The 22101-nt window shown below is 53.2% G+C and overlaps 2 protein-coding genes and 1 long non-coding RNA gene across 4 annotated transcripts in view; 2 read left to right on the forward strand and 1 right to left on the reverse strand.

Annotated features, from left to right (window-relative positions):
- The window catches only part of RXRG (retinoid X receptor gamma), a 141698-nt gene that overhangs the window by 26489 nt on the left and 93108 nt on the right, over positions 1-22101 (forward strand). The gene's annotated exons all lie outside the window — the stretch shown is intronic.
- LRRC52 (leucine rich repeat containing 52) lies at positions 5962-16038 on the reverse strand (the record flags this gene model as incomplete). Its single annotated transcript, XM_081121044.1, has 2 exons — positions 5962-6287; positions 15417-16038. 2 exons carry the CDS (start codon positions 16036-16038, stop codon positions 5962-5964), a joined length of 948 nt encoding a protein of 315 aa, XP_080977170.1.
- Positions 16382-20202, forward strand: LOC308548910. The gene is made up of 4 exons (XR_013997687.1): positions 16382-16460; positions 18043-18187; positions 18279-18513; positions 19896-20202. It is a non-coding gene; the product is annotated as an uncharacterized lncRNA (long non-coding RNA).

Here is a 22101-nt window from a genome sequence, read left to right on the forward strand (position 1 = left end):
CACCCTGGAGAGCTGGGCTTGCTGGGTGGTAGGGCAGGCGCTCGCTTGATGTGCCGTACATCCTGCTAGATTGCTCTGGGGCTGGCTGTGCGCATCCCTCCACAGTGCCCCAAGGCACCCTTGCCAGCATACGACACTCTCCAGCTTTTAGTTTTTTGCCAATCTCATAAGTATACAGTGACTGTTGTTTTGATTTTCATTTCTCTGATTACCAATGAGCGTGAGTACCTGTTTCTATGCTTGTTGGGTTTTTGGGTTTCTTCTCTTATAAATTGCCCATTCATGTCCTTGGCCAACTTTTCTATCAGGGTTCTTGCATTTTTCTTTTTGATTCCTTGTATATTTGGAAAAACTTCCAGAGTTGTTGTCAGAAGGTTAGGTCTGAGGTGGCCTTTGGGTAACAGAGTCAAACTGCTTGGTCTCTGACATGGAAAAGCTGAGCCTAGCCCGGCCTGGTGTGGCTCAGCGGTTGAGCGCCGACCTCGGATCCAGGTGACTGGGGTTCGATTCCCGGTCAGGGCACATGCCCAGGTTGCTGGCTTGATCCCCAGTCGGGGATGTGCAGGAGGCAGCCGATCAGTGACTGTCTCATCATTGATGTTTTCCCTCCCCCTCTCTCTCCTTTCCTCTCTCTGAAATCAATAAAGATATATTTAAAAAAAAAAAAAGCCTAGAAGCTGAGCCTAGAAGCTGGTATCTTCCCACCATGTCCTGTGAAGTGGGCCCTTGCAGTGAGGCAGGAATGGCCACAGGTGGTGAGCAGGGGCTGCTGGGCTGGTCCCCCTTCCCCTCTGGCAGTTGGGCCACCTGCTCTGGACCCAAGAGACCCTGGCATCCCTGGGGTCTGGGTGTGCAGACCATTCCTCCTCCCTGTCCAGTGTTATCGCTTTACTTCGGGACTGTAGCTCCTCAGGCTTGACCAGTGTTTTGGAAATTTTAGTGCTAATCACCCAGAGAACATATTAAAATGCAGAGCATGGCCCCACCTGCTCTGAGGACCTCGACACAGGTGCCCACGGGCCTCGTTTTGTGAAACACCACCCCAGGCAGTTTCATCAGCTACCTGTCTGATCTGCCCGGGTCCCAGGTCACTTCGGTCTGGCTCCCGGCCTGGAGCACCCTGTTCTCTCTGTCCTGCCCCAAGTCCCCTTACTGTCTGCGGAAGTGCTCTGTCCTCTGTGACATCCCTGACTTTCCAGCGTCACCACCAGACGTGGTCTCCACTAGGAAGCCCTCTCGGGTCTCTGTGGGACTCAGCTCCTGGCCAGGGCGCAAATGAGGACTCACAGTGGCGAGAAGGGCCGGCCCCTCGCGGGTGACTGCCCTGGAGCACAGGAGCCGCCCCTCTGTGCAAGGTGCTTACAGACACTTCTGAAAGGTGGCAACACCCTAGACCAGCCAGTGTTTTCTTGAGAAAACGCACACCACTGTAATTTTTATCAAATACACACACGGTTTATTTAAAGAGCTGTAGACCCACAAAATTTCTTGCAAGAGATGCCATATTCTCTCCCCTTCCCGGTTTTCCCCTCCCCAGAGCTGGACGCTTGAAAGTCTGGCTGAGTTTTTGGACATCGCTCAAGAACATGCTTGTGGTGGAGACAACAAGATGGCGGCGCAGGTAACGGCGTACCCGCTGCCTCCCACAGCCACGTCAGAGTCACAACTAAAATACAGAACCACCGTCACCCAGAGCCTCCTGAAACCTGGCTGCACAGAAGCCCGACAAGGAGGGAACTGAAGAAGCACCGAGACCGGGAGGAGGGGCGGAGACGCGGGTGGATCGGGGCTGATTCTCAGAGATGGGCCGCGGGCCCACACCCAGTGCCGCGGGATAAACCCAGGAGGGCATCTCGGCGGCAGAGGTTTCCCGGAGGAGCGAGGGGTCCCAGCCCCACATCGGGCCCCCAGTCCAGGGCTCCAGGGCCGGGAAGAGACGTCCTCACAACTCCGGGCTGTGAAACCAGCGGGGACTGTCGCTGAGGGTTGCGGAGACTGCGGGAGCCCCAGCAACTCCTCTAAAGGGCCCGGCGCGGACTCACTCGGACGCTCCCTCTGAGCCCAGCGCCGGGAGCAGCCTGAGAGGACTCAGGACACTCGGGAGGAACTAACCTGCCTGAGATCCGGGCGGAAGGTGGAGGGCGGCTTCCTCCCAGGCAGAAGGGCTGGCGGAGGCCGTGGCTCCTTTGGCGAGTCCTCCCCACACAGCCCGCAGGCAGGCGCCATGTTTGAGTCGCCAGCACCTGACTCACACCTTTGGCCCCGCCCCGTGATTCCCGGAGGCCCCGCCCCTCCCCACCTGCAGCTCATCCAGGCCATTTCCAGGGCTTTTCTGTGCTTAGGACTTTCCTAAAATCTCTCAAACAGGCAGCAACTGGCTCAGCGTACCCCATACTTCTCAATAAGCGGCCCCAGGCCTGGCAGTAGTGGCAGCCTGCATTCGTTCACAGCTTGGCCTCTCCTGGACACCTCCAAGCCCAGCACAAATAGCAGCCATCTACGGACTGCTGTGTAGCTCATGCTGGGTGGCCCTGGGAAAGGCACAGGCAGAGGTTGACTCTGCATCTCCTGGGAGGCCCCAGAGACAGTGCACCCAGTGGGCAGCTTCGACCACGCTGGACTACAACGCTAACACATCCACGAGTGACACACTCAAGGGGCAGACACGATGATCACCAAAGCTCCACTGAAGTAAATCCTGCTCCATAGGGGTGTCTTCAGTACAGCAGCTCTTTGGCTGTAGCTGCAGCTGGTCCTCACAGCTGGTTGGCCTGGAGGGCCAGTTCCTCCCAGTGATGCCAATAGCAACCAAAGCTCAACTACAACAGGACAGTGCACACAGCCCACACAAGGGAGCACCTATAAGGCCCAGCTCAGGTGACTAAAGAGGCTGAGCCCCTGGGCCTTACAGGACTCCTACTACACAAAGCCACTCTACAAATTCCAGGAGACATAGCAGCTCTACCTAATACATAGAAACAAACACCTGGAAGCAGCCAAAATGTGGAGGCAAAGAAACATGTCACAAAGGAAAGAACAGAAGAAATCTCTAGAAGAGGAAGTAAATGAAATAGATCCAAGCAAGCTAAGAGATACAGAATTCAGAATTTTGTTTATAAGGATGCTCAGGCATATTAGTAAGAGTATTACAAAAACAACTGAGACCACCAATGGCATAATAAAGTACCAATTTGAAATGAAGGCTACACGAACTGAAATGAAGAATAATTTACAGGGAGTCAACAGTAGAGTAGAGGACTCTGAGAATCAAATCAGCAATTTGGAACATGAGGAAACAAAAAACACCCAACCAGAAGAGCAAAAAGAAAAGAATCCAGAAATATGAAGATAGTATAAGGAGCCTCTGGGACAACTTCAAGTGGCCCAACATTTGCAGTATGGGGGTGCCAGAAGGTGAGGAAAGAGACCAAGAAATGAAAATCTATTTGAAAAAATAATGACAGAAAACTTCCCCTACCTGGGGAAAGAAATAGACTTATAAGTTCAAGAGGCCCACAGCAAGACACATCATAATTAATATACCAAAGGTTGAACACAAAGAGAGAATCTTAAAAGCAGCAAGAGAAAAGCAATTAGCTACTTACAAGGGAGCTCCCATAAGGCTGTCAGCTGATTTCTCAACAGAAATCTTGCAGGCCGGAAGGGAATGGCAAGAAATATTCAAAGTGATGAAAAGCAAGAACCTACAACCAAGATTACTCTACCCAGCAAAGCTATCATTTAGAACTGAAGGCCATATAAAGAGCTTCACAGATAAGAAAAGGCTAAAGGAGCTCATCACCACCAAGCCAGTACTACATGAAATGTTGAAGGGTCTTCTTTAACAAGAAGCTAATGAACAAAAGACCCTGACAAACAAAATAGACCCAAAGACATTGAAGCATGCAACAGACGGTTGTATCTCAGAGGGAAGAGGGAAGGGGGGTGGGAGGAGATTAACCAAAGAAGTTATATGCATATATGCATAACCCATGGACACAGACAATAACGGGGTAAAGGCCTGGGGAGGGGGTGGGAGTGAGGTGGAGGGGGTCAATTGGGGGGGAAAATGGGACACCTGTAATACTTTCAACAATAAAGATAAATTAAAAAAAAAAAGAACATGCTTGTCTTGTTCCAAGATGGTCTCTCCATTTTAGGTGCTGTCTGAGGACTTTCTAGGCAGAGAAGCTACCCCCCCCACCCCCATGCCTTCTTCCTGTGCCCCTTCCTGCGCCCTGTGTTTCATTATTGTGCTAGTTTTGACAGCAGCTCGCACAGGTGTCCCTGCCTCAGTGACTATGCTTCCATGGCCTGGATGTCCGAGTCAGAGCGTGGGCGCTCTCCTTAGTTTCCCTTCTTCCCCACCTCCCTTACCCTCTCTCTCATGGAATTGTGCCCACTGTCCCTCCCATGGAACGCTGAAATTCATCTACTTCTCTCTGCTCCCACTGCCCTGCACTGCCCCCTCTTGCCCCCCCAGAGCACTGCAGCACTGCTGGCCCTGACAGCCACAGTGAGCTTTCTAAAGCACAGATAGGACTACATACTTCTCATGCCCAGAACTCTCCAGTGTGGGGTCCACAGGGGAAAGTTCAGGCCCCCATACTTAGTCTTTCTGGTGCTCAGACATATCTGCTGGCTGTAAGGTTGAGGCCATGAGAAATGTGAGTGCAACTGACATGTGTCATTTTCAAGCCCAGGCAGTTAGGAGTTATGGGCCTGTGACATCTCCTCTCCTCTGCAGAGGACCTCCCAGGGCTATGGTCCAGGAGCTGGAGCTACAGGAGGGAGGAGGGCTGCCCTCCCCACAAGGGGCTCCATGCCTGTGAGAGGTAAGTCTTTGCTGTGCTGAGCCAATGAAACTTTGGGTTTACTTGCTGCTGCAGCATAGCCTGTCCTAGTCCTGAGTAACAGCTATATCTAAGGCCCTACAAGGCCTGGCTCCCTTCTCTCTCTAATACGATGTCTATTCTCTTCTGTCCCTTCAACTCTCGATTCCAGCTCTAACGACAGGCCAGCCTGAGAGCTGGACCACATTGTGTGTACTTGGCCACTCTGTTTAGCACATCAGGAAAAACAGCTATTCTTGGCGCACAGAGCACAGGTTTGGGGGGCAGGCAGCCTGGGGTTCCACGCCTGTTCTGTCTCCTATCAACTGTGTGACCCTGAGCTGTTTACTTAGCCTCTCTGAGCTTCAGGTAAAAAAGGCTAACAAAGACCACCTGACCCGGTTGGTGAGGGTGAACCCAGTGACAACCTGTGTGTGAACTGGGTCTGATGCTGGCACCTGCTAAGGACTGGGCGAGTGGGGGCCACACTCCTTTGTTCTGTCCAAGGCTCACATAACCAGCTGTTGGTTATGTCACTAGACATCTCCAGGGTGGGGGGGCAGCTTCCTGTGAAAGAAGGAGCGTGGACTTTGGGAGGCTTTGCTGCTGACTGCTTGGGCGGCCTCATCAGGTGTGGAAACTGCCCAGGCCTCACTCTGTCACTGTGACTACTGTGAATGCCATGGGACCACCGTGACATCAGGAGTGGGAGCGTGCAGACGGCCCTCGGGCAAATTCCATTAGCTGCAGCGCTTGTCTCTGGGTCTGGTATTTTTCTCCATTTGATTAATTTTACTCATGTTCCCCCCAGTTGTTTGCTCTTGGAGGACCCGTCACCTGCATTCCCAGTCCCCCCTCCAGCACCTAGCGGCGGGGAGTAGGTGTTAAGCGTGCCTGCCTGCCTTGGGTGGCTCCCTCAGCCCCGGCTGCTGCCCCGGCCTCTCCGGGCTCTGCCTGCCGGCCTGCTGAGCCCACAGGGGTGCCCTCGGGCGGCTGGCGGGAAGGGACCAGCCTGTGAACCAGACGCCAAAACTTTTATTTTGCTAGAAGGCTCCAGGCCCTGACAGCTGTGAGGGAGTGGGGAGGGCGGGAGAGCGAGGGGGGGCCTGGGGAGGCTGCCCCGCGGTCTCTAAATCAGCTGCGGGAAACCGTCCTGGCCCAGCTCCAACCTGCTCCGGAAAACCCGCCCGCTGCCCTCCAGCCGCTGCCCGGGCTCGTCCTCGTCCTCCGCCTCGCTGGCCTTGCGCCGGGCGCTCTGGTAGACCACGGCGCACATGCCCGTGAGCCAGGCGGCCACCGTGCCCGCCGAGAAGATGCAGAAGCCGATGAGCAGCAGGAAGATGTAGTCCTGGCGGTCCAGGTGGGTGATGCACATGTACCGCAGCGGGTTCCCCACCTGCGTGACGGGCCAGCCGGCCAGCTCCGTGGGCTCCGCGCATGTGGCATTTTGCTCATCTAGAGGAAAGACACAGCAGGCAGGCGGTGAACGGCGGAACTCCCAGCCCTGGGCCCAAGGGCACCTGGAGAGGCCGTCTGACCCTGGCTACTCAAGGCGTGGCCTGTGGGCATCACCTGGACGTCAGAAGCGCAGCATCTCAGGCCCCGCCCCAGCCCAGTCAGGACCTGGGTCTTTACGAGCCCCCAGGTGATCTGAGAAACATGGAAGCCAGGACTGCTTCTTGCCCTGGCTTAGCTTCTTTCAGTCACCTCCGGAAAACAGGTTTGCTTCTGAAGGGTCCTCAAGGAACGAGAGATCACAACAGGAGCGGGAGGTTTTGGAAACTTAGCCAGAGCGCCACGGACACTCCACAGCCCACCACCGATGTTCGCCATCTCCCTCCCTCTCCCCCTCCTGGTGACTGACCCCCACCCGTCTCTTTCCCTATACCTGTGCCTGAGCCCAGCCAGGGACCACGAAGGCCACCTAAGGGCATCACACCCACGTCTCAAACTCTCTGGATGGACCAGATTCCTTGGAAATGCCAACTGTGTGTCCCCTGTGCACCCCCACCGCCAACCAGGGGACACCAAGGTGGTGTGGAAAGAGTCTTTTGGGGAAGCATCCCTGGCTGGTCACATGATCCACACGTCTTCAGTCCTTTCTAGCAGCTGAGTCAGTCGCCTAGCTCCTTCTCTGAGCACCTCCTCTATCAAGCCCTATGGACTTCAGAATATAACAGAAAAAAAAAGGTTCTGGAGCCAGACAGTACAGGGTTCAAGTCCAGATTGTCATGTGCTGATTTTGTACACATTGGCAGGATACTCGATTCTCTCTGAATCCCATGGTCTCATCTTAGACGGGCAGAGAATGACACTCTTCTCAGACTCGTGGCTGGGATGAACTGCTGGGGTTGGCGGGGGTGGGGAGTCAAGCTGCTGAATGGATCCTGCAGACATCACGCCAAGGCACTTACACTGAGGGTCAAGACCAGGGCTTGAATTAGCCGTGCTCAAAACCGTAATAGCAGCTAAGATCCACCAAGTTGTGACAACATGCTAAGTGATACGCAAATGCTCTCTCCTTGATTCTTAGAACCCTACACACAGAACGTTGTCCTTGCTTTATGTGGAAGGAAACAGGCTCAGAGTGATTTCATATCTTGAAGGTTCTAGATACCCTGCAGGATCCAGGCAGGAGACAGAGACGGAGAAAACCCCACTGAGCTATCCCAACATGTGTTGCAGAAGTGGGACACACACACACAGAAGCTGGTGCGGAGAGAAGCTTCCCCTAAACTTTGGGTAAAAAGTCCAGACCATGTGAGGAAGTGAGGGGTATCTGTGTATATTAGAACGAGGAGCTGGGGAGAGAAAGGAACACTGACGCGAGCTGATGGGGAGCCAGCAGTTGGCTTGGGTGGCTGGAAAGAGCTGGCCAGGTCAAGGCTCTCCAAGTCCTGCCCAGGCTGGACACTCTTCCTGCACCTGGCCTCTGGGTCCGAGCACCTCCAGGGACACTGTGTGTCACCTCCAGGAGGGCAGTCTCCAGTGAATGATGCTGGGAGGATGCCTCTTGGAGGAGATGCCAGCACAGAGGTTTGTGGCATCCTTGGTTTGTGACGGAAAGGAGGAGAGGAAGAAGGTCCTCTCGACTGAGTGTGGACAGAGGCCCTTGGAGCTCTCAGGAGAAGGAAGGAGCAGGGGCCTTGGGCCTCCCTCCGGGTTGCTGTCAGGGGCAGGGACACAGTGACCCTCTAGGCCTCTCATTCAGCCTGGTTCCGGAGCTCCGAGGTTTTGGCTAGGAGGCCCGAGGGTGGGGGGGTTAGGAGCAGTGGAGGCTCCTGGCAACTCCTCAGGAAGTCTCGCAGGAGAGGATGCTGCCTGGAACATGCAAAACAGATGCTCCTGGGAAAGGAAACGGGGATGCAGAGGGTCTGGGTGTGTCTGGGGGGTATTTTTCTTTCTATTTTTTAAAAGATTTGGCTTTCAAATTGGGACTTGGGTGGAGAGAGGAGACTAAACATTAAACACTCATTTCCACATTTTGGAGCATTACCTTGAAAGGAGCAATTAGGCAGCGATTTTCATGATTGTTAGGCTGCTCTTAAGTGAGGGGCGTGGGTGGTTCTGGGGGAAGGGCCTGGGTTTTTCTATCGATTTTTTCTCTCCCTCCCTATTCCCTGTCACTGCGAGGTGCCAGCTGTCCCTCCCAGCAGCCCCCTGTGCCCACCATTCCTGTTCCCCAGCTCTGGTGCATTCCCCTCATGCCTGGGGATTTCCCTTCTGCAAGCACAGCTCTTCCCAGGGCGCTCTGGCTCAGAACCCTCCTCCTCTCCTGCAGGCCTCAGGGTAACCTCCGGGCAGCCTGGCCTGGCCTTCGGAGCCCAGTGCCCTTGCCCCTGGACCTTCCCCCCTTGACTTCTCAGCACGCCAGCTCCAGTCATATCAGCACCCTCCTGTAGCTGCTCCTTCTGCATCCAGTGTCCCCACCCCCCAATTTCTCATGGTCAATTCCTTCTGTCCTCCATGGTCTGCCCGGCTGGTGTGGCTCAATGGTTGAGCATCAACTTAGGATCCAGAAGGTCAGGGCACATGCCTGGGTTTTGGACTTGATCCCAGCAGGGGCGGTGCAGGAGGCAGCCGATCAATGACTCATCATTGATGTTTCTATCTCTCTCTCTCCCTTCCTCTCTCTGAAATCAATAAAGACATGTTTTTTAAAAAAATGCATCTTTCCAGGCTCTCTTCTCCAACCCCATCCCCATTGCTCAGAGGACATGTGACAGTCCCCACGCTGAACCCGTCTGTAGCATTTCTTCTTATAATCCTGATTGTCCCTGTCAGGTGCTACCTGGCTTGGTGGTTATTTACCAGGAGAGGGTGCATTTTTGTCTACCCTATGAGGCTGACTTTAACGCAAGTAATCCATGTCCAGTCATTATCCCTCCTGTTAATAAGAGCTATCATTCATTGAAAGAATTAGTTAATTTTTAAATATTTGGGGATTCGATGGTAATATTCTTATTATTGAATTCTAGTTTAATTCTACTGCTGTCAGAGACATGCTCTCTATGATTTCAAGCCTAAGACATTTATTGAGAATTTGCTTTATGGCTGAGCGTAAAGTCAGTTTTAGTAAATTTGGCATGTGTCCTGAGCTAATGTGTGTTCTGGCTTTGTTGGGTACATTGCTGCACAGATGTCAATTAGGTTGTGGATTTATAGAGCTCTTTTATATCTTCATTGACTTTTGATCTTTTTTGACTTTTTATTGACTTCATTGACTTGTTCAGAACTACTGTCTCTTAGTTACTATTAGTCTATTAGATTTCTATTTGTTATTGAGGGAAATGTGTCAGTCACCAGTTAAGGGTGTGCATTTGTCTACCTCTCCATATGGTTCTGTCTAGTTTTGCTTTACGTCTTTTCAAGCGAAGTTATCAGATGCGTAAGAAGTTATAGCTGTCACCTCTCCCTGGGACATTTACCCTTTTCTCACTGAGCCTTTTCTTATGTCAAGTGGTGCTTCTTGCCTTAAAGTCTATTTCGTTGGATGACATTAGGAGGCCATATTGAATTTCTTCAGGCTGGGGTTCGAATTGTACATCTTTTCCCATCCTTTTACTTTTAATCCTTTTACGTTGCTACATATTTAAAGTATATGTTTCTAAGCAGCATGAGCTGGGTTTCATTTTTCATCCAGTCTAGCAAACCTTGTGTTTTAATCAGCCCATTAACCTTTCATGTTAGACCAATACATCTCGATTAACCGTTTCTGTTCACCCGTCTTTATGCCCCTTTCCTTCTATTTGTTGCCTTCTATTTTATTATGTCACTTCCTTTTCTTTAGCTTGTTAATTATTACCCACCCTTTTCCTAGTGTGGAATGATGACTTCAGAGAGTAAAGACTCACCTGCTGGCTCTGGAGTGCCAGATATGTGCTAGGGAGCTTTACAACACTAACCTCTACTCTTGGCCACCCCACCGGTGCTTTTAATGATTCCCATGCTACAGAGTGAATACATGTTTGTAAGTTGTTCCCTCTCTGGCTTGCTTGCCTCCTTGCCTCTGACGAAGAGCTGCTAGGTACTGTTGTGTATACTGTGTGCTGCACGACTCAGGGGCTTCAGTCACATCACACACAGGTGACGTGGCCCCATGCAGTCCCTTCCCCTGCTCCATTCCATGGGTCCAGGGCATTCACCCCAGTTAAAGCTCCCAGGTGTAATTACAGTTGTCATTAATGTTTAAATTCTTCCTGCAAATAGTTCCTAATGAAACATAACCTACCTCCTTATTTATTTCCACACATAATACGCTGCCCTCAGGTGGAAAAACCATGGCCAGAAACAGATTCTTGGAGGGGCAAGAGATTCTGGGGCCCAGAGCCACACCTGTTCGGTCAGGCGCCCAGGAAGCCTCCCTTTCAGAAATCCAGCCTGAACCCAGTGGTTTTGAGAGGAACCGCTTCTTCCCTTGCTCTGTAGAAGGGACCGTGATTCAGAATACATTGCATGTTCCCCAGAAAATCACCCAGAGCCCTGCGTGGCTGGTCCTGTCTCTTTCCAGTGGCTTCCACATGTTGCTGGACCACCTCCTGGTTAGGAGCTCCTAGGGCTAGAGATGAGGAAGCCCAGGCTGGCTGTTTTGGCCGACCACTCACTGCTGCCCGAGGGGCCGTGCCTAGAGGCTGGCATTTCTGAGCTCCAGAGAACCTAGATCTCTGACTCTCAGGGATCCCTCCTGGCCTGAGTTAGTGAGAATCCCCGGGACTCTCCCTGAACCGCACATGCTTGTCCCACCATCACTTTCCGGATTTTCTGGATGGTTTAGGGTCACTGACACAGCTGTTCTTTCCAGCCCCTCACGCACTCCTGGGACTGCTCCCTGGCTGGAGGGAGCCAGGCTGGGTGTCTGTGAGGAGGCGGGGGAGTGCTGGCGGGCACTCACCAGCTGGGAAATGTCTGCTCCCAGCCATCCTGCTTTTGGCCTCTCATCTTTGCTGCAGTTTCCCTGACGGAGGGGCTCGCCAGCGGAAGAGTGCGAGAACCCGAATTCATCCTGGAGACCTAAGTTTGGCAGGATGTGGGTGACCTTCTGCTTGGCGGGTTGAAATGGGGCTGTTGTCCAACGACAGCAGCCTGAACACAGGGTGAAACCGCCACAGAACAAAACTAAGATGTTCTCTGCCCAGAACACCCTCAAATGACTTGGACCCGAAGCAGCACAGGCCCGAGCCCATCTGCTCCCCGAGCCCATCTGCTCCATCTGCGTCCCTGAGTGGCTCTGTCCCGGCCTCCGTGGCACTGCTGCCCAGACCCCAGGGACCGGCAGGACTGCCCGAGGACTGTAATGGAAGGTCCGACACACAGGGGCCCTGTGTCCTGAAGCCACCCCCACTCCCACCCCAAGCACCTGCCCCTTTCCGACTTCTCACTGTTTCCCGTCACATCGCAAATGCCCATGAGGCACACAATTCAGAGCATCACAACCACTGACGCCCAGCGCAGGCCAGGCTGGAGCAGGTGGCCTAGCACAGGCTGTCGTCACAGCGTTCTCAGGCTGTGGCCCAAGGCACGCCTGCGCCCACAGCTCCCTAAGTCAATCTCTGGACCTGGGGTTCCTGGCTCTTTAGAGTTTGAGAACCACTGGTTCTGCAGCCAAGGCCTGGGAGGAAAGTCTCAGGCACTGAGTCAGGAGGGGCGGGTGGAGGTGGTGTTCTGGTCAAGTAGAGGCGCTGAAGATGGGAACTGGGGAGGGACAGACTCAGAGGCTGCCTGCTTCTTAGTCACACCCCCTCACCATGTGACCGTAGCCTCCCCTCTAGGGACATCCCCCTCGGCAGTGACCATCGTGGCTCATCTGGGACCCTGAGTGCTGACCACCACTTTTCTCTCACTTTGTCTAAGTGCATCTTGTCTTTCTGTTTAGGTCCTGGGACTGCCAGTTAGAAGGCGCCTTAGAGAGCATCTAACCCTAACCCTTCCCTCAAGGACAAGCAAGACTCAAGGGGAAAATGACTCGCCCACAATCACACCTGGGCATGGCTGGGACCAGGACAGTGCCCTCTGGCTGTATTCTCTCTCTCTTATATCCCTAGATTGTCTTATTAAAGACAGGGCTGGTGACTTCGTCCTCTCTGATCAGAGCTCCCGGACAATTTGGCCACATAGTGAACATACAATCAGTGTTTGAGTTGGGTGGTCTGTGGTGTGTCTCAATGGTTGAGTGTCAACCCAGGAACCAAGAGGTCACTGGTTCGATTCCCTTCAGGGCACATGCCCAGGCTGTGGGCTTGATCTTCAGTAGGAGGCGTGCAGGCGGCAGCTGATCGATGTTTCTCTCTCATCGATGTTTCTATCTCTTTCTCACCCTTCCTTTCTCTCTAAAAATCAATAAAAACATTAAAAATAATTTACACATTTTTTTGTTAATCCCCACCTGAGGATTTTTCCTCCATTGGTTTTTAGAGAGTGGAAGGGAGAGAGGTGGGGAGGGAGGGAGAGAAATCAGTGTGAGAGAGACACATTGATCGGCTGCCTCCGGCACACTCCCTGACCAGGGCCGGGGATTGAACCTGCAACCCAGGTATGTGCCCTTGACCGGGATTCAAACCCGAGACCCTTCAGTGTGCAGGCTGATGCTCTAACCGCTGACCCACACTGGTCAGGGCTTAAGCATCCTGTATTAAAAGGTTGCCCCAACCAGTGTGGCAGCCACTGGCCTTTCTTGTGTCTGCTTAGATGAAATGAAGTAAAATGGAAAATTCAGTTCCTCGGTCGCTCTGGCCAGATCTCAGAGCTCAGTGGCCCCGTGTGGCTACTGTATCGGATGGCTCGGATCTAGATGGTCCCCGCTGGGCAGCGCTGGACCAGACCTTGGGGTGGCGGGAGGATGCGGGAGGCCAGGTCCTCACATCCAGGAACTTAGAGTCGCGTGTGTGTCTGAGAGCATCCTGAGAGGTGTCCGGCCCTGTCCCGTGAGGGAGCACTGTCCTGGGGCGAGCTCAAATGCCGCTCTCACCTTCAAATAGCACCGAGGACTGGAAAATTACAGCCCTGGCCGGGAGCTGTCCCTTTGCTGGCCCCTGCCAACAAGGAGCAGAACTCTGGTCTGTGTTAACTCTGCCTTGACCAGGGCTCACTGGGCAGGAATCCCTGGACGCGGAGAACTGGGTGGCTTTCGGTGCATCTGGTGACTATATCATTGGGGGGATCCTTTAGGTAAGACCTTTGGAAATAGTATCAAAATTCCGACAGCCCTATTCAGTGCAGCATTTCATGAAACCCGGTGAATGGGACACCCTCTGCAGCCGCCCTGTGGGGGGCGAACTTGGCCAGAATGTGACCTAAGAAAGACACATTGTTGCCCTCGTGCCTGTTGTTTCATGACCTCTCCATTTCTTTCCTGGACCTTGGCTTCCTTCAGGGTTCCACAGTGTTGCAGAATAACCTCAGCTAATTGGATTTCCCAAGACGTGGCTCTTCCCTCTGGTATGAGAACTGATAAAGGTTTAGGGGCACTGGTATCATTCTGGCCAGGAGTTCATGTACTTTTGCAGGGTCCTTTTCAAGATCAGAGTCCTTTTTGGGACCCAGAAGGGTGAATCTCAAATGGCTAATTTGAGCCCAGTGGAAAGCAGCAGATAGGGAGATATTGGGGCAAAACTATTGCCCGGTTCTCTCCAGATCCCAAATCACACCAAATAGGTGATTCTTTCTTCCTGGGCCATGTCTGCCCCACAGTGGGACTGACCTCCTCGCCCTCCTCCCTAGAGAGCCACCTGCATGCCACAGCTGTTTCTGGAGGTGGGGGCGTCTTGAGGTAAAGCTGCAGTTCCAGGCTCAACAATAGCCACCTGGCTGCTCTGGCCAAGCGAGCCCTGAGTCTCGTGGCCCAGGCTGAGACCAAGCCTTGATCTGGGTTTAGGTTTTGTTCTGCAGGGTCTGAACTCCTGTGCCCATCACTTATCCAATCCCCTGGCTCCCTCCAAGATTCCCTGTGTCCCATTTTCTCAGGGATTAGAGCCCTGAGACCTGCTGTCCACCTTCCACATCCTAACTGTATCCCACATGCATCTCTATGGTCATGTCTCCTAGACAGGTACACTGTCCTTCAGTGCCAGGTGTGCTGAGCCTTCCTGATGCCCAGTGCTTGTCTTGGGGCCACCTGACTGATGTCTCTTAGTACGCTCGATCTTTCCACATATGCCAAGCATTTATTTACGGAATGCTTATGGTGTGCCTGGCTTAGTGCGCATGGTAGTTCACAAATGTTCTCGTTTCACCCTTCCAACAGCCCTAGGTAGGCTGGTTCTATTCTTATACCTGTCTGAAAGATGAGGGATGAGGCACTGGGGTGCCCAGGGGCCATGGCAGGGGGTGGGGACAGTGGGTAGAGTGGCAGCAACTGTCTTGGAAACTGACCGTGTGAGACTCGAGAATCTGCCTGTGAGATTGACATCTCCCTGCGGGACATGGTGGGCACTGGTGGCCCACCTCCCAATTCAGGCCACCCTATTCTGCCTTACAGGTTAGCATCTTAAAGACAGAGGCGCTTTCTTATCAAAGCCTCTTCCCTCCCCCGCCCTCGCCCTCTCTCACCATCCAGGTGCTCATGTGCCCCACCCTGGGCCTATCAAACTTTCCCTCCTTTACATCACACACTTGGATTTTCTACTCCCCGTGAACGACTGGATGTACTTAGGTCCTGGAAACACCAGTCACTGAGCTTAAAACAGTTTCCCAGAGGAACACGGTGTCCCTGTGTTACTTCCTCACTTTGTCCTCTGGCCCTTTTCATTTCCACACCCATCATTTTATGTGGACAGGACACCTCTTATGTTTGGTAATATTATTGTCCCCACTTTATGGATGGGGAAACTGAGGTTCAGAGAAATTGTGACTTTCCTGAGGGAAGCTAATGAGCAAGTGCCGAGGTTGGGACTAGAGCTCAGCTCTTTGAATTCTTCTCCCAGAACTTCCCCACTGGGCCTTATCATTTCCCGTCAACCCAGGGGCGGATCCTGAAGAGCAGTAAGAATGCTCTCAATCAGCCTCACCCCGATGTCCCTCCCATCTTGACCATCCTTTGACTTCCCATTTTCTGGAACCCAAGACTCCCCCCCCCCATCACGCCCTCACCTGGGTGATTCAGGTGGGACACGATTAAGTAGATGGTGAAGTCCAGGAAGGAGCAGTTGCATTTCCAGGGGTTTCCACTCAGATACAGGGTCTGCAGTGTTAGATGATTTTGGAAGGCACTGTGGTCCAAGGTCTGTAAGCCGGTGTTTCTGAGGTCCAGGTACCTCAAAGAGCTGGTGTTGGCAAAGGTGAACTTGTTCAGAGATAACAGGCGAGGATTGTTGGAGAGGTTCAGCTGCACCAGGTTGCTGAGCATGGAGAAACTGTACGGGGAGATCAAGGTTAGGTTGTTGTTGCTGAGATCCAGGTAGATGAGCTTGAAGACCCCGATGAAGGTGTAATCCATCACCTCACTGATCAGGTTGTTCCGACAGTCCAAGTAGACAAGGTCACTGAGGAGCCCTAGATTCATCGCTGGCAAAAAGGTGATGCTGTTATCATTCAGGTAGAGCCTCCGGGTGTTCAGGGGGATGTCAGGGGGGTACTCCGTCAACTGTTTCCCCGTGCAGATCACCTCCTGGTCTTGACACTGACAGTTATTTGGACACTTGGACCCCGATACCAGTCCCATTCCAAAGGAAAAGAGTAACCACCTGGGCCCAGGGCCTGAAGCAGGGGACATAGTAGGAAGCCACCGTGTAACTGCTCTCTCCTTCCAACTTCCCTCAGGCGGCGCTGTCCCTCTGAAGGCAGCCACCGAGGGCGGGTGGGGAGGCGGAAAGAACTGTAACTCTCTAGCTTCGTGCTAAGCGATTTTCCATTACAGGAGAACCGAACAGCAGTTGAAACGCGAGGCCCAGTGCCCCGCCGCCTCCCCGCCACCCGGCGGTGGCTGGCTCCCAGACGATGCTGGCAGTCTGCCTGCTTGGCGGCTTTGAAAGGTCTCACCCTTGCCCTGCGTTTGCAAGTGAAGGAGAGCCAGGGGACAGCCACATGACAATGAGGTTGCCCATTGACCCCTTTGTGATGTCAGCAGCCTCAGGAGACTGCAGGGCTGAGGGAGGAGGTCCTGCCTCCTTCCGGGCTGTGGGGGTGTTTGTGTGGGTAAGTGGGCTGTCCCTGGGGGAGTCGGGCCTGCAGTGTGTGTGTGTGTGTGTGTGTGTGTGCGCTCCCGGGCATACATGCGCACATGTGCCAGCTCCCCACGGCAGAGGATTAGGTTACATTGGTCCCCCTAGTCCACGGGCCGTGGAGGGAACATGGAAGTCTCCAGTCCAACTCCCTTCTTTCTTGATGTGCAAAGACCTCCTTCCCAAAGGGGTCTTTTCCTTGGGTCTTGAATTTAAATGGGTGCCATTTTTGGGTGTTGTCCTGAGAAGATGGGAAAAGAAGGAGCCTCCTTTGAAATGAGCCTCTCTAAGACTGTACCCCTAGCTTGCACACAGCGCTGTCTGCCTTTGCAACGTATGCGAGTACTGGTATTTTAAAAAGCAGTTGAACAAGTATAAGCTACTCCCCATAAAACAAAACCCAAATGTATTAAAAAAATCTGAGTGCGATGATAGGAACCATTTCTTCTCATTTCAATTCTCCTAGGACTTTAAAAATAGTGAGCACTTCTGGCTCGAGCTTATAGTCATGAACTACCTGCCAGGTGATGGGAGGGGTCTTTGGGAGGTATGGAGCGGAGAGCCCCTCACCGGTTAGAGTGTCATCCCCTCAGGAAAATAGAACTTCATTCTTTAAAACAATCCTACTGAACTTGGCTGTGATTATTAGTAAAGTAATGAAAGCTATATTTAGCTTCGCCCTGTACCTGGCACCTGGTAGGTAATAAATATTTAGGGAACGGCTGATGCGTGAATGTCTCCGGTGGTTTGTGTCCGTCTCCGGCTTCTGTGCCAGGAGAGATTAATAAACCCCAGTGGGTGGGGCTGCGCGGCCCAGGCCTGATTGCGTCGCCTTACTCAGCAGTCCTCGAGACTGGCCGGGATTAAGATGATGACTTGGGAGTGGTTACCAAATTGAAAGTGACCTTATTTAAGCAGAAAATGCAGACACTTAGAATAATGGCCCCAAAGACCATCACACTAATTGAAGCAGGTTTTATTGATGGGGGCACCCTTTCCCTATAATTAAAAAAAAGTTCCTTGCTGGGCCTTTCATGATCGCCCTGAGAGGAACTTGGCACAGGACGCCCGGGGACAGAGCTGGCTTCCAGAGCCCTCGCCGTCTCCTCTGGGGCCGGCAAGGCTGTGGGAGGTGGCGGGCAGGAGGGGCACTCTCCTCGGCGTCCGTAGGGCTGTGTTGGTTGTCTGTCTCCTTTTTTTTTTAAAATTGAGTTTATTGGGGTGGCGTTGGTTAATAAAAGTAAATAGGTTTCAGGTGCACATTTCTGTAGCGCATCATCTGTACATTGTGCTGTGTGGTCACCGCCCCAGTCAAGCCTCCTCCGTCCCCATTTCCCCGCTTCCCCGTCTTCCCCCCGCCCCCTCCCTCTGGCAGCCGCCATGCTGTCGTCTGTCTGTGGGGTTTCCTTGCTCTTGTTTAATCCCTTGGCTGTCGGTCTCCTTTTGATGAGAGCTGGCAGCTGCCAGGCTGCCAAGGCGCCGGGTGACTTCACCGACTTTCCACCTTCCCTCCTACACCTTTCTCCCGCTTTCTGACTCCTCCTTTCCTCGGGGAGCCTGTGTCTCCAGGTTGCCCCGTTTCATTCCCGCCTCCTCCTGATGCCTCCTCGTGCAGACGAGCTTTCTCGAGACAGCAGCCTGGCCTCAGGCTGACCCGTCTGGCCATATGGTCACAAGAGCTTCCACTTAGCAAAGCCTCAGGTAAGCAAAGAGCCGACGTCACTCTCCATACCTGCTGCTATCCCGTCTCCAGCACCATTTTTAAAAAAAAAAATGTCTTTATTGATTTCAGAGAGAGGAAGGGAGAGGGAGAGAGAGAGAGAAACATCAGTGATGAGAGTCATTGATCGGCTGCCTCCTGCATGGCCCCTGCTGGGGATGGAGCCCAAACCCGGCACGTGCGGAGATGGAACTTGCTCTCCCAGCCAGCGGCGGGTGCAGCGTCAGCCACAGCTGGGCTTGCAGCTGTTTCCCAGCCTGCTTCTGCCCCGTAGGCGGCTGTTGTGACCATCCTGCCAGCAGTACAGGTGGGTGTCGAGTGAGGGTGCTGAAGCAGGGATCGGGGCAGTCTCTACCCGAGTCTGGTCTTGGGCAGGCACCTACTTTTAGCCGTGTCTGACGGGGACACTGTCTTCCCAGCTCAGTGATTCTTCTCACGTGCCAGCTGTCTCAGGATCCAGAGACAAGTGGGCACAGCCTCAGTGTTGTAATGGGAAAGGGCAGGGTGACACAGAGCAAAGGGACACCCTTTGGAGCAATGGGTGACTATGAGCAATGGGACTGTGACCTCCTGGGGCCTGGATTTCCTTTCTGTAAAATAGCCAGATGCTCTCTCAGGGCCCCTAAGTGTAAGGTTCCACCCAGACCCAGACTGTGCAGGGAGGGGACAGAGACTTAAAACTTTAAGGCCCAAGCCTTGGGGACAGAGATTCAAACAACTGGGTGCCTGGCCCAGGGTAAGCTGCCCATCAGCATTGGCAGTAAATACCCCACCCGGGTGCAGGGGTCACGTGCTAGGGAAATGGATTCGGGGCTGACTTTTATTTGCTCACGAGAAAAACAGAAAGAAATGCAGGTACTAATTTATTAAGTTCAGCTTGCTGATGTGTTTAATCCAGATTTACATGGTACTCGCACCCAAGTCCCTGATGCTCTGCTTCCCGGGCGGGGAGTTTAGTGGGTTCAGGTCTAAAGAGTGTCTCACTTTCCAGGACTTGGCTGAAGGGGGCGCTTTAGTATCTAGTCCACTCAGACTTTTGACACCGCCAGAGTCCTTTCCAGTGGGATGGGCTCCAGGCAGGTCCCCCAGAAAGCAGGTGACCAAGGTCATCATGGAACAGAAAAAAGCTCCAAGCCACGCCGGAGGGCTGAGACCTCAGGGTCAGATCTATAGACATCGACATCTGCCCATATCTCCATGCGAGCCCGAGTCTGTTTTTAGTACCAGCTGGTGAGAACTATTTTTGTCTTTTTCCTTCAGGCTGCCCGCTCAGGGGCTCAGGAGGTCCGACCCTCTCGCAGGGCAGGCCAGAGGGAACCACTCCCACCGTGTGCACCCCAGGGAGGCCCCTGACTTCAGGTTTCACGCACATTAAACTGCTCCGCAGCTTCCCCCACCCAGAGCGCTGCCAGAGGATGCCTCGAGTTAGCCCATAACAAATCCAGCCATTGTGCCTGAAACTCACCTGGGACTCCGTCTGCGAGCCCAGTGATGGGGGACGCGCCTGGCAGGGCCTGCGGATTTCATCGTGGGCAGAAGCTGCGGTGGAGCCCGAGCTTTGAAATGAGTGACTGTGGGCAGGCGCCTTAGCTTCTCTTTGATTAGTCAGGATGACAAATATAGGGTGTCCCAGAAAATGTGTACACACTTTAACAGCTGATAACTCACTTAATTTTCACTCCTTTTCAGGCTTAGCTGATTTGAAGTAATGGGTGAAGCCAGTATCCTAACATGTCACTAGACTTTTTTTTAACGGGGATACATAAAAGATAAAGTTTACGTTACAAAACTGGCAACAGTCGACGAATGGAGGGCACACAGATACCAAATGATCTTGATGTTCGTGATTCCATTGCTTCACGTTACCAGCAGGGCCTGGACCAGAAGAGTCAACAGTTTGAAAACAGGCATCGGCAAAAAAATGATTCATTTCTGTAGATTCTTTTAAAATTTGAAAATGAACTGTATGTTAATAAACACTGACTTTATAATCATTCAAAGTGCTTATACATTTTTTTGGGACACCCTGTAACCCCGGCAAGGGGTTATTATCAAGACCGCACATGACTGGATATAAGACAATTACTGTCATTTACTAATCGCCCTGTGTCAGGCACGTGATCCTCCCAGCAAGCCGGTGAGCCACATAGTGTGACCCCCATGTTACAAACAAAGAAACAAGCTCCACAAGGTGCCCGTGCCCAAGGTCGCAGAGCTGGTGACTGATGGAAGCAGGATGTGGTCCAGGAAGTTTTACTCTGGAGCGTAAACCCCGAATCACTCAGGTCTACCATCCTCACCACATGCAAATGCCGCAAAATATCATTATTGCAGCTGCAGGCGCCACACTCCCCATCCCTCAGTGGCAACCTGACTGCAGGCCAGACCAAACCACTGTGTACGCGATCGCTTCAGTTGTGGGGCTTTCTTGTCCTTCAGAAGGCTATGACACCTCCCAGCCTTAAATTCCTGTCCTAACCTTTGAGATTATCTGGTGTTATTTTCTCCCTTCTGCAGGCAAGGGACCTGAAAGCAAAAGTAACTTCCTAATCTTACAAAAAAATGAGTGGTGGAGCGGCGTGGACCCACCGATATCTGAGGTGACTCGAAGCCCTGTGCAGGGAGGGTTCCTTCCAGGGCAGGAGTGCGCTGTGTCGTGGCAGCCCCCCGGGCACTACGTACCTGTTGAAGCCCCTGAGAGTGCCACAGAGACCTCTCCATACCTGGCTGTGGCCACGTACCCATTGGCCTACTCTTCAGAGCAATGTCGATGCTAACTCATGACGCAGAAAGCCTTTGGGGGTCTCTCGGGGGATCTGCGCCTCCCTCAGGCAACGGGGGCAGGAGAGGACTGGAGGAAGCGGGGTCCTGTGTCTCTTCTCCAGAATCCCTGGGGACAGACTTGTAAGAAAGTCTGTAACGGGAGGTAAAAACATGAGCACAACTGCTGCAGGCAGGTGGTAGAGGCTTCTCTTCTGACGCCGTGTCAGCTTGGCAGGTGGCTGGAAACGGAAAGGACAGCCTTGACCCCGAGCGAGGCTGAGACTGCGTCGCTGCTTGGTTTTCCTAGTGTCCTTTTCTTTCTTTTTGAATTTATTTTATTGTTGAGAGTATTACAGATGTCCCCATTTCCCCCCCTGGGTCCCCTCCCCATCTCCCCCCCCGCCCCAGGCCTTCCGTCTATTGCCTGTGTCCATGGGCTGCACACAGGCGCTTACAAGCTCTTCGCCACCCTCTTCCTGCCCTCCTTCCCCCTTCCCTCCCAGACCTGTCCGTCTCTTTCATGCTTCCACGTCTGTGGGCCTGTCTTATTCATCAGGTTAAAAGCTGTTAAGGTTTGGGAAAGGCTGGCTGTCAGAGATAAATTCAGTCGTGTGGCCATCTTATCATAACATTCCTCAAAGGACCGATGGGAAAAGGGGGAGCCCGGGCTCCGGGGAGGGGGGCGCAGCTCCGTCTCCCGCGGTCCTGCCAGGAGCCTTCAGGAGCCTTCGGAGCTCAGGTGCCCGCTGCCTGCCCGGGCGCTCTTTCCAGCGCTTCACCTCCTTCCCAGGGATACCGGACCCCAGGAGAGCAGGGAGCTGAGCGGCTTGTTAGCGTTGTGCTGAGGCTTCGGCTTCGGCTTGGCTTCCGTCCGCCCTGCCTGTCGTCCATCTGCGCTCTTGTCCGCCAGGGCGGGCGCGTGAGGGCAGATGTGGGTCCGGCACCCTCCCCTCTGCTGTCCTTAGTTGTTAGGCTCGGTCTCAGAGGCAGGGTCGCTACTCTGCCTGGGCTTAAATAGCCTCTGCTTCCTGTATCTTGTACCTTCCCGGGGAGCTTGCTACCAATGCCCCTCCACCCCCCAAACTGCAGGGGTGAAAAGTCAGAGAAATGCCCACACCCTGCTGCGTCATTT

This window comes from Miniopterus schreibersii, assembly GCF_964146895.1.
Source record: "Miniopterus schreibersii genome assembly, chromosome: 19".
NCBI classification, from domain to species: Eukaryota; Metazoa; Chordata; class Mammalia; order Chiroptera; family Miniopteridae; genus Miniopterus; species Miniopterus schreibersii.